The following is a 13,285-nucleotide window of genomic DNA, read 5'->3' as shown; positions in this document are numbered from 1 at the left end:
GGCATCGTAAAGCTGTCATAGCCACACTTCCCAGGCCTGTAACATTATTTTACTCTCGACAACCAAACGTGGATTTTGGAAACATTCCAAAAGCCACTAAAAGATTTAGTGGTGGAGATGTTCAGGGAAAAGGTGTCAAATCCTCATCAGCTCAGTCCTTTCGTGTCAAATTGTGCTCGTTGAAAGAAAACAAAGCCAGCCATGCTCACAGAGAGGAGATACATCTGGCAGATCTGGTTTATCTAATTCCAACTGCTGCATTTTAGAAATCTTTCTTGAAGTTGCCGGCTCAGTAACCGGTGAGAGAACATCAATAATCCACCGCATCTCTCCGTTTCTTGAGAATTTAGTGCCCACCCTGTTGCTTGCAGCGTTGCTCCGGTGGTGTTATCGATGACAGTGCTGCAAACGTTCCCATGATGATTGTTCTAGTTTTCACATCAATTCAGCATTGCAGGTATATTCAGCCTGCCAAGAACTACAGCTTTGCCGTAAGATAAATCCTTTTTCACATTCTTAAATCTTGGAGATTTAGATGCAAACAAATGTCCTGACTTAAAGCTTTCTATCAGTGGCAGTCGTATTTAGGATGACAGCTAAACTACCAAATTCCAAATCACGAATGCTTTCGTGGTTGCTCATTTTAATGCTTGCATAGTTAAACCTATAACGGCAAGTATCTGTTCTGCTTAAGTGTCTTTAAGCAAGACACTTGACACCCTACTTGTTCCAGAGGCAGACCTGCTCCTAGTCGTCGTGGTCAAGTCCCTAACACCAATACATACGTACATTCACTCGCACGGGACAACTGGGAACCCCTATTTCAACATGAGGGAGTGTATGTGAGTCCTTAGTTGTGTATATTTGATATTCTCAATGACAGTATCCAAAAGCATGTGGCTCCTGTTTGTACTAAAAAAATTTAAGTTTTCTTTATTTATTCATATTTTTTATATTTCCCTTGGGGAAATTCATTTGCTGCAAATTAACCCACCCTAGCTGCGGTCTGTGTAGCTAGAAGCAATGGGCTGCCGCCTTCATGCTGCGCCCGGGGACCAACTCCAGGTCTATTCCCACTGCCTTGCTCAAGGGCACGGACAGGAGTATTAACCCCAACATGCTTGTTGTTTGTTTTTTTTGATGGTGGAGGAAACTGGAGCACCCGGACAAAACCCACCGCAGACACGGGGAGAACATGCAAACTCCACACAGCGGACGACCTGGGATGACCCCCAAGGTTGGACAACGCCGGGGTTCGAACCCAGGACCTTCTTTCTGTGAGGCAGTTTCTAGTTGTATATATGTTGACTGATGGACAGAATATTTATGCGGTAGCCCAGATCTTTTGATCACATGGGCCTATACATAATTGATGTATCAAATCAATTATTTGTCTAGACCATGAAGAAAGTTGTACAGACTGCTGAATTCCTGCATTCCACACAATAAGATGCCACCTGACAACAGTTTACCTTGAAGTGTCGTGAAAATTTGTTCCCATTTACAGCATTGAATAAGGATGACGCATAACCGTTTTTATTTTGAATTTAAGGCAAATATTCTTGAAGAAAAGGGGCATTCATCAACCTGGTGATAAATAAACTAGGATCACTGGTCCATTATCCAAATTGGGTGTAATGGAGTGGAAATAGAGTGACTCAATAGACACAACCAGTAGGCTTATGAAGGTCTCATATTTATGTCATGGTGATTTTAATGCTTTTTCAGATTAGTATGCATCGAGGTGTCTGTGGTCACAACACGGCTCGGATGCTGCGCTGAATTACAGGTTGAGTTGACTTGATCAGATGCAAAGAGAATATTATGTCTTTCACCACACGAGCTATCATTGCATAATAACTACAGCAGTCTAGCTTAAGGGTCTGGCTTAATGGACAAGGCCGCTGCTAATAAGGTCCTTAAATAATTATAATCGAGAGGATCTTAATCGATTCCAGAAAAGAATGAGGGAGTGAATCTGTGACAGACTGAGATTAACCAAAACTTCTATTTTGGGGGTCAGAATGACACTTGGGTCTTAATTCACTATTTCATCACGTTCATATTGCAGTGACATGATCAGTATTGTGAAATTACCCAGACGCACACTCTTCATGCATCCAGATAATCAGCATATTTAAACTGATTTAAAAGCATCAGGCAACTCCCCCGTAACACATTGTAGAAACTCTTGTCATGCTAACCAGGGTAAACTTAGCAGCTGGGTTGCTGCAGGCCTCTCTGGGAAGTTTCTGCCTCGATTGTAACCTTGAAAGCAGCTTAGCAAGCCCAGTGGAAACCTGCTTACTTTCAGAGGCCAAGTAAGAAGATGTATGCTAAAGAAGGACAGCACACGGCTGCAGGTAAGGTCGCGTGTCCCTGCGAGTCAGATCCTGGGTTTTTCTATGTCCTTTGAAGTGGACGTTGAAACCAAAGCTTTACGCGTCGATTTGAGTATATCAGAAAACTCTCTGCAACCTAGTGTGTTTTGGTGGCCATAAGGGACACAGAAGCGGCCCAACTTGAGTTGAGGTAATTTCTTAGCGATAAATCTCTGTCTGCTGTGCAGGTGAAAGGTGAAATTGCATCGGCGAGGACTCACCTCTGAGGGCAGGCAGCAGCGACCGGTCCTTCCTGTCGTCACATTTGTTACATTCACTGAAGTAGAGGAGCAAGAATACGTCCACCAGCACCCACACTAACGAGGTGGTCAAAACCACCTTGCAGTAGACAAAGCGCCGCATCACCTCCCTGGGAAGTCAGCCAGCAAGGCGGGCAGGCAGGCAGGCAGGCGGACAGGAAGGTAGGTAGTGAGTGCTCAGGAGCGCACCATCTGCTGATGAGGCGTATGAATGGTGGAGACGGGGGGAGGCAGCAGGGGGACGATGGAAGATGTCCTGCAGAGCGGCATCATCCCACTGTCGAGACAAGATACACACTAAATATAGGAAATATAATGAAGAAGATCAAAGAAGGTTGAGTCAGTTCATGTGGATACAACGTGTATCAACGTTGTTGTATCCACATGAACTGACTCAACCTTCTTTGATCTTCTTACCTGGATTATTGAGCAGCATCAAGTTAGAATGAGTGAGAATAAGTAAGACAATTGATAACCAGGCGGGTGTTGGTACAGCCGTTCTAGTTTAACAGTTACAGATTGAAGACTATTAATTACAGATAACGTTTAAGGTCTATTTTGGAGAATAGATTATGAATTTGGAAGGTAATTGACTTCGTCACTTCATAGCTGTGAGGAATGACACATTAATTTACGGTAAAATGGATTGGCAGTCAACTTCCTGGATGTGTTTACTTGTAATTCATAGGTCTTTTTACACAAGCAGTGTTTTCATTTGTTAATGAAAGAAACGTTCCTTCGCAGAGAGTTCAGCCATGGCACTATTGCGTGGTGAGGGGTTTTCACACCGTCCCACTCTTCATGGTCGATGACGGATTGGATTTGAGGGGAAAAGAAGAAATTAATTCATAGGAAACAGTCAATTCAGTGACATAAAATGTATGCTTTTTAAATTTCAGATGAAGAGAAACTATCAAAGGTGATTTTAACTACACTAAAATTATGTTATTGTGGGGGAAAACCTCTGGATAACTGAAAAGATTTGGATGAATGAAGGCCACTTCAGTCCACATGGTATTCCTACAATGAAATGTGTTGTCTGCATGTAACCACCCTGTGGTATAGGAGCAGGGGCCACCTCCAGTTCTTCTTTCCATTGCCTTGCTCAGGAGCACAGGCAGGAGATTTAACCATGGGGCATCTGGGGAGTGTAGTGGTCTATTCCGTTGCCTACCAACATGGTGATCACTGGTTCGAATCCCTGTATTACCTCCGGCTTGGTCGGGCGCCCCTACAGACACAATTGGCTGTGTCTGTGGATGGGAAGTCGGATGTGGGTATGTGTGCTGGTCGCTGCACTAGCGCCTCCTCTGGTCGGTCGGGGCACCTGTTCAGGGAGGGAGGGGGAACTTGGGGGGCGATAGCGTGATCCTCCCACGCGCTATGTCCCCCTGGTGAAACTCCTCACTGTCAGGTGAAAAGAAGCGGCTGGTGACTCCACATGTATTATGGGAGGAGGCATGTGGTAGTCTGCAGCCCTCCTGGATCAGCAGAGGGGGTGGAGCAGAGACCGGGACGGCTCGGAGAGTGGGGTACTTGGCCAAGTACAGTTGGGGAGAAAAAGGGGGGGGGGTCCAAAAAAAGAGTATTAACCCTAACACGCATGTCTTGTTGATGGTGGGAGGAAACCCACGCGGACACGGGGACAACATGCAACCCCCCCCCCCCCACACACACACACACAGAAAGGACCTGGGACGGCCTGGGATTTGAACCCAGGACCTTCTTGCTGTGAGGCAACAGGGCTAACCACTGGGCTGCCGTGCAAAAAAGAAAAGGATAAAGAGTATAATCGGAATTGAACTGTTAGAAAATGCAGTTTGACATTTTCAGATAATGAAAAAGGTTAAAATATTTAAACTATGTGATGTACATGCAGTCAGCAGCATGTGTGTGTGTGCGTGCGTGCGTGCGTGCGTGCGTGCGTGCGTGTGTGTGTGTGTGTGTGTGTGTGTGTGTGTGCGTGTGTGTGTGCGTGTGAGCTTATGCACATGCATGTGTAGAACAGCTCAGCAGACAGATCCTTCGTGGACGATACCATTTGCCTCCCCTGGGGGAAATCTGACAGTCTCGTTTCCTTACCCGTCTCTCAGCACAGTGACAGTTTACACCCCACACTCCCCGTCCTGCCTGCAGCCCGTCTACATGTCCATCACACGCACCGACACCACTGCCCTGGGCGAGCTGTCCTCTCACTCAGACGAGCGGCTGCCTCTGTCCACCCGTATCAAGAGCTCGGGATCGCAGCCCAGCGGAAGGTCACACACAGGCAGTCCTCTGACCACGGCTCGTGGGCTCCGACGCGACTCGCAGCGAGGAATGGCGGCTCAAAAACAAGCTGAAACAGCTTTTAAACGGGTGCTTTTCTGTCCACAAGAAAGGGTCTTGGCAAGTTTAGCCAGGCACAAAGGCACATAGCCCGCCTTCTGAGGCCTGCATGATGCAGAGCGTGTGTTTGATAAAGAACTGAGGTGCAGGAGTGTGGCTGAAGTTACACACCGTACACAGCATCTCGCCTCACCTCCCAGCAGTCTGGTCGTGAATCTCTGACCATCTGCTTGGCGTGCCAGAGGCGTGTTTGGGGTGGGTGCCACCGACCACGCTACAGGCGGCGTGCTGTGCACTGCTCGCAGTCTCCTCTGAAGTCCTCTGGGTCATTAGTCCATCTGTCTTCTACATATAGATGGTACTTCCTGTCTTCCCCTCTATCCATCAGGAGCCACCTATGTCACTGAACACACCAACACAAGCCGTAACTACACCAAGTCATTGACTAGTTGTCCCTCAGCCACGTGGATTAAGTTGCTCAGCCAGCACCCTTTATTCGCCAGGAGGCCGAAGCGGTCCATCAGAATAGCCACTCCGCTGCGTTACGGTGCACAGCACTTACTGCCTGCTCAAACCGGCACTTGGTCTTGCAGCTGGACCAGACTCGACAGTGTGTGACATGACAGCGTTGGGAGGGAGCGCTGCAGCCTGCCCAAAGGTGAACGTGGGAGCGCAGCCTTCTCGCAGACGCCAGTGATTGGTTGTGCGGGCATGCACGCTGCCCTCTACTCATTCCGCGAGACAACCATGACGGCTGAGTCGGCACGTCACCCAGCTCCACGGGAGCGACTGCCGAGCTGAGTGCCTTGCTCGAGGGCACCTCAGAGGGAGACCAGACCTCTCTCTCTCTGGGCTTTTCCAGCGATCGAGTCAAAGGATTCAAACCTGCGACCGGGGACAGGAGGCGATTAGCAGGGTGCACGGAAGCGCTGATCCTCTTACAGACCATCACCGCGGTGCAGCGCTGCAGGATTGGTGGCAGGGCTTGGTCAGCAGCGCTGGAGGTTAACCCTTCCTGCGTCCGCCTCTCCAAAGGAAGGTGCACGTGGACGTGATATTATCAGTCACGCTCACTGCGCTCGTGTAATAGGTGGAGGTGTCAAAGGGACAAGACGCACGGGGCCACCAGCTACGTCACCTGATGTGCAGTTATACACCGACTCTGTCATTTGCTGCTTTAAGCCTCTAAGACGAAATGTACAACCGTACTCATCACACACGACTCGTAATTAGCATCGGCAACAACGGACGAGCGCGTGCAACGAGAATTAAGCTAGATGTGACACGTGCATGGCGTCGGGTGTACAATGGGGGTCTTTTTACTTACAGAAATGACCGGTGATCAGCGAGCCCCTCCACGGGCAACGTGTTGAACCACACTCATGACCCGAACCGCCGCTAATGGCCGAATCAAACCGAACACGCCAGTCCTGCAGCCGCGGCTCTCCCCACGACACCCGCGCTTCTCCCCACGACACCCGCGGCTCATCTTAACACACGCCACGCCGCCACGGAGCCGTTACCGCCCGCATGACGCCTCGCTCGGAGTCCCCGGTACCACTTGCTCCTGGTTGTGTTGCAGTCGCCCCGTCACGCACACTGCCGCTGGACGGGTTGCGCATGGTGCCTCCTTCTCCCGTCCGGTGTGTGGTCGGTGCGCAGGAAGACGTGTCAAGGTGCGCACCTGCTCTCCGACACCGCACTGCACGTACCGCGGCGCCACCGCGACCACGTACTCCTCTGGCACCACCTCACACCGCCACCAACATGCCCGCAACCAAGTACCTGTTTTCTCATCCGTGATTGGTCGCCAGGCCTGTCCATCACCAAATCCTCTTGAAGGGGATCTTCCCTGGCAGCCGGTAAATGTAGGCATTCTGCTGCAGCTGAAAAGACAACAGCACCCCCACCCCCACCCCCACCCCCGCCCCCGCCTTGCATAAGCGCTAACCTAACTTAACCCGGCGTGTTTTAATTGAGAACCACCACATTTGTATTGACGCCAGTAAAGCTCCCAGGGAAGCCAACATGAAGCAATACAAGACACACACACACGCACACACACACACACACACACACACACACACACACACACGCGCACACACACACACACACACACACACACACACACACACACACACACACACACACACACACACACACACACAGTCTTCTGGGTGCACACGAACATGCGTTACTGGTGCTAAAGTGTATGAGGGGTGTTTTCCCTGGTTGTCTCGAGTGGTGCAGTCGAAACGTGGTTTGAAACGTTGACTGGAGCCCTTGAGTTGTCCCCGTTGGTTTTCACACTTACGAAACAAGTAAGAACATGCAAATACATACTGCATGCTGCTACACAACAGCACTGGTGATGTGTGCAGTCATAACAGCTACTATACAGCAGCACTGGTGATGTGTGCAGTCATAATAGCTACACAGCAGCACTGGTGATGTGTGCAGACATAACAGCTACTACACAACAGCACTGGTGATGTGTGCAGACATAACAGCTACACAGCAGCACTGGTGATGTGTGCAGACATAACAGCTACACAACAGCACTGGTGATGTGTGCAGACATAACAGCTACACAGCAGCACTGGTGATGTGTGCAGACATAACAGCTACACAACAGCACTGGTGATGTGTGCAGACATAACAGCTACTATACAGCAGTACTGGTGATGTGTGCAGACATATCAGCTACACAACAGCACTGGTGATGTGTGCAGTCATAACAGCTACTATACAGCAGCACTGGTGATGTGTGCAGTCATAATAGCTACACAGCAGCACTGGTGATGTGTGCAGACATAACAGCTACTACACAACAGCACTGGTGATGTGTGCAGACATAACAGCTACACAGCAGCACTGGTGATGTGTGCAGACATAACAGCTACACAACAGCACTGGTGATGTGTGCAGACATAACAGCTACACAGCAGCACTGGTGATGTGTGCAGACATAACAGCTACACAACAGCACTGGTGATGTGTGCAGACATAACAGCTACTATACAGCAGTACTGGTGATGTGTGCAGACATAACAGCTACACAACAGCACTGGTGATGTGTGCAGACATAACAGCTACTACACAGCAGCACTGGTGATGTGTGCAGACATAACAGCTACTATACAGCAGTACTGGTGATGTGTGCAGACATAACAGCTACTATACAGCAGTACTGGTGATGTGTGCAGACATAACAGCTACTATACAGCAGCACTGGTGATGTGTGCAGACATAACAGCTACTACACAGCAGCACTGGTGATGTGTGCAGACATAACAGCTACACAGCAGCACTGGTGATGTGTGCAGACATAACAGCTACTATACAGCAGCACTGGTGATGTGTGCAGACATAACAGCTACACAGCAGCACTGGTGATGTGTGCAGACATAACAGCTACTATACAGCAGCACTGGTGATGTGTGCAGACATAACAGCTACACAGCAGCACTGGTGATGTGTGCAGACATAACAGCTACTATACAGCACTGGTGATGTGTGCAGACATAACAGCTACTACACAGCACTGGTGATGTGTGCAGACATAACAGCTACTACACAGCAGCACTGGTGATGTGTGCAGACATAACAGCTACTACACAGCAGCACTGGTGATGTGTGCAGACATAACAGCTACACAGCAGCACTGGTGATGTGTGCAGACATAACAGCTACACAGCAGCACTGGTGATGTGTGCAGACATAACAGCTACTATACAGCAGCACTGGTGATGTGTGCAGACATAACAGCTACTATACAGCAGCACTGGTGATGTGTGCAGACATAACAGCTACTATACAGCAGCACTGGTGATGTGTGCAGACATAACAGCTACTATACAGCACTGGTGATGTGTGCAGACATAACAGCTACCATACAGCAGCACTGGTGATGTGTGCAGACATAACAGCTACTACACAGCAGCACTGGTGATGTGTGCAGACATAACAGCTACTACACAGCAGCACTGGTGATGTGTGCAGACATAACAGCTACTACACAGCAGCACTGGTGATGTGTGCAGACATAACAGCTACACAGCAGCACTGGTGATGTGTGCAGACATAACAGCTACCATACAGCAGCACTGGTGATGTGTGCAGACATAACAGCTACTATACAGCAGCACTGGTGATGTGTGCAGACATAACAGCTACTATGCAGCAGCACTGGTGATGTGTGCAGACATAACAGCTACTACACAGCAGCACTGGTGATGTGTGCAGACATAACAGCTACTATACAGCAGCACTGGTGATGTGTGCAGACATAACAGCTACTATACAGCAGCACTGGTGATGTGTGCAGACATAACAGCTACTATACAGCAGCACTGGTGATGTGTGCAGACATAACAGCTACACAGCAGCACCGGTGATGTGTGCAGACATAACAGCTACTATACAGCAGCACTGGTGATGTGTGCAGACATAACAGCTACACAGCAGCACTGGTGATGTGTGCAGACATAACAGCTACTACACAGCAGCACTGGTGATGTGTGCAGACATAACAGCTACCATACAGCAGCACTGGTGATGTGTGCAGACATAACAGCTACTATACAGCAGCACTGGTGATGTGTGCAGACATAACAGCTACACAGCAGCACTGGTGATGTGTGCAGACATAACAGCTACACAGCAGCACTGGTGATGTGTGCAGACATAACAGCTACTATACAGCACTGGTGATGTGTGCAGACATAACAGCTACCATACAGCAGCACTGGTGATGTGTGCAGACATAACAGCTACTATACAGCAGCACTGGTGATGTGTGCAGACATAACAGCTACTATGCAGCAGCACTGGTGATGTGTGCAGACATAACAGCTACTACAAAGCAGCACTGGTGATGTGTGCAGACATAACAGCTACTATACAGCAGCACTGGTGATGTGTGCAGACATAACAGCTACTACACAGCAGCACTGGTGATGTGTGCAGACATAACAGCTACTACACAGCAGCACTGGTGATGTGTGCAGACATAACAGCTACACAGCAGCACTGGTGATGTGTGCAGACATAACAGCTACTACACAGCAGCACTGGTGATGTGTGCAGACATAACAGCTACTACACAGCAGCACTGGTGATGTGTGCAGACATAACAGCTACTATACAGCACTGGTGATGTGTGCAGACATAACAGCTACTACACAGCACTGGTGATGTGTGCAGACATAACAGCTACTATACAGCAGCACTGGTGATGTGTGCAGACATAACAGCTACTATACAGCAGCACTGGTGATGTGTGCAGACATAACAGCTACTACACAGCAGCACTGGTGATGTGTGCAGACATAACAGCTACTATACAGCACTGGTGATGTGTGCAGACATAACAGCTACTATACAGCAGCACTGGTGATGTGTGCAGACATAACAGCTACTATACAGCAGCACTGGTGATGTGTGCAGACATAACAGCTACTACACAGCAGCACTGGTGATGTGTGCAGACATAACAGCTACTATACAGCAGCACTGGTGATGTGTGCAGACATAACAGCTACTACACAGCAGCACTGGTGATGTGTGCAGACATAACAGCTACTACACAGCAGCACTGGTGATGTGTGCAGACATAACAGCTACTATACAGCAGCACTGGTGATGTGTGCAGACATAACAGCTACTACACAGCAGCACTGGTGATGTGTGCAGACATAACAGCTACTATACAGCAGCACTGGTGATGTGTGCAGACATAACAGCTACTACACAGCACTGGTGATGTGTGCAGACATAACAGCTACTACACAGCACTGGTGATGTGTGCAGACATAACAGCTACTACACAGCACTGGTGATGTGTGCAGACATAACTGCTACTATACAGCAGCACTGGTGATGTGTGCAGACATAACAGCTACTATACAGCAGCACTGGTGATGTGTGCAGACATAACAGCTACACAGCAGCACTGGTGATGTGTGCAGACATAACAGCTACACAGCAGCACTGGTGATGTGTGCAGACATAACAGCTACTATACAGCAGCACTGGTGATGTGTGCAGACATAACAGCTACTACACAGCAGCACTGGTGATGTGTGCAGACATAACTGCTACTATACAGCAGCACTGGTGATGTGTGCAGACATAACAGCTACACAGCAGCACTGGTGATGTGTGCAGACATAACAGCTACACAGCAGCACTGGTGATGTGTGCAGACATAACAGCTACTATACAGCAGCACTGGTGATGTGTGCAGACATAACAGCTACTATACAGCAGCACTGGTGATGTGTGCAGACATAACAGCTACTACACAGCAGCACTGGTGATGTGTGCAGACATAACAGCTACTATGCAGCAGCACTGGTGATGTGTGCAGACATAACAGCTACTATACAGCAGCACTGTTGATGTGTGCAGACATAACAGTTACTACACAGCAGCACTGGTGATGTGTGCAGACATAACAGCTACTATGCAGCAGCACTGGTGATGTGTGCAGACATAACAGCTACTACACAGCAGCACTGGTGATGTGTGCAGACATAACAGCTACTATGCAGCAGCACTGGTGATGTGTGCAGACATAACAGCTACTACACAGCAGCACTGGTGATGTGTGCAGACATAACAGCTACTATACAGCAGCACTGGTGATGTGTGCAGACATAACAGCTACTACACAGCACTGGTGATGTGTGCAGACATAACAGCTACTACACAGCACTGGTGATGTGTGCAGACATAACAGCTACTACACAGCACTGGTGATGTGTGCAGACATAACTGCTACTATACAGCAGCACTGGTGATGTGTGCAGACATAACAGCTACTATACAGCAGCACTGGTGATGTGTGCAGACATAACAGCTACACAGCAGCACTGGTGATGTGTGCAGACATAACAGCTACACAGCAGCACTGGTGATGTGTGCAGACATAACAGCTACTATACAGCAGCACTGGTGATGTGTGCAGACATAACAGCTACTACACAGCAGCACTGGTGATGTGTGCAGACATAACTGCTACTATACAGCAGCACTGGTGATGTGTGCAGACATAACAGCTACACAGCAGCACTGGTGATGTGTGCAGACATAACAGCTACACAGCAGCACTGGTGATGTGTGCAGACATAACAGCTACTATACAGCAGCACTGGTGATGTGTGCAGACATAACAGCTACTATACAGCAGCACTGGTGATGTGTGCAGACATAACAGCTACTATGCAGCAGCACTGGTGATGTGTGCAGACATAACAGCTACTATACAGCAGCACTGGTGATGTGTGCAGACATAACAGCTACTATACAGCAGCACTGGTGATGTGTGCAGACATAACAGCTACTATACAGCAGCACTGGTGATGTGTGCAGACATAACAGTTACTACACAGCAGCACTGGTGATGTGTGCAGACATAACAGCTACTATGCAGCAGCACTGGTGATGTGTGCAGACATAACAGCTACTACACAGCAGCACTGGTGATGTGTGCAGACATAACAGCTACTACACAGCAGCACTGGTGATGTGTACAGACATAACAGCTACTATACAGCAGCATTTCTGATGTGTGCAGACATAACAGCTACTACACAGCAGCACTGGTGATGTGTGCAGACATAACAGCTACACAGCAGCACTGGTGATGTGTGCAGACATAACAGCTACACAGCAGCACTGGTGATGTGTGCAGACATAACAGCTACTATACAGCAGCACTGGTGATGTGTGCAGACATAACAGCTACTACACAGCAGCACTGGTGATGTGTGCAGACATAACTGCTACTATACAGCAGCACTGGTGATGTGTGCAGACATAACAGCTACACAGCAGCACTGGTGATGTGTGCAGACATAACAGCTACACAGCAGCACTGGTGATGTGTGCAGACATAACAGCTACTACACAGCAGCACTGGTGATGTGTGCAGACATAACAGCTACTATACAGCAGCACTGGTGATGTGTGCAGACATAACAGCTACTACACAGCAGCACTGGTGATGTGTGCAGACATAACAGCTACTATGCAGCAGCACTGGTGATGTGTGCAGACATAACAGCTACTACACAGCAGCACTGGTGATGTGTGCAGACATAACAGCTACTACACAGCAGCACTGGTGATGTGTACAGACATAACAGCTACTATACAGCAGCATTTCTGATGTGTGCAGACATAACAGCTACTACACAGCAGCACTGGTGATGTGTGCAGACATAACAGCTACTATACAGCAGCATTTCTGATGTGTGCAGACATAACAGCTACTATACAGCAGCATTTCTGATGTGTGCAGACATAACAGCT

The 13,285-nt window shown here is 48.7% G+C and overlaps 1 protein-coding gene across 2 annotated transcripts in view; it reads right to left on the bottom strand.

The window, feature by feature from the left end:
* galnt13 (UDP-N-acetyl-alpha-D-galactosamine:polypeptide N-acetylgalactosaminyltransferase 13) overlaps window positions 1–2,744 on the bottom strand; it is a 29,388-nt gene extending 26,644 nt beyond the window's left edge. For both annotated transcript variants that reach the window (XM_056289673.1, XM_056289674.1), the window contains exon 1: window positions 2,603–2,744. In XM_056289673.1, coding sequence (XP_056145648.1) covers window positions 2,603–2,744 — 142 coding nt within the window. The remainder of the gene's footprint in view (window positions 1–2,602) is intronic.
* Window positions 2,745–13,285: the final 10,541 nt, after the last annotated feature.

Source organism: Lampris incognitus, chromosome 11, assembly GCF_029633865.1.
Source record: "Lampris incognitus isolate fLamInc1 chromosome 11, fLamInc1.hap2, whole genome shotgun sequence".
Lineage (NCBI taxonomy): Eukaryota > Metazoa > Chordata > Actinopteri > Lampriformes > Lampridae > Lampris > Lampris incognitus.
The sequence above is the reverse complement of the archived record's forward strand: the minus strand, read 5'-3'. Positions and strand labels throughout refer to the sequence as shown.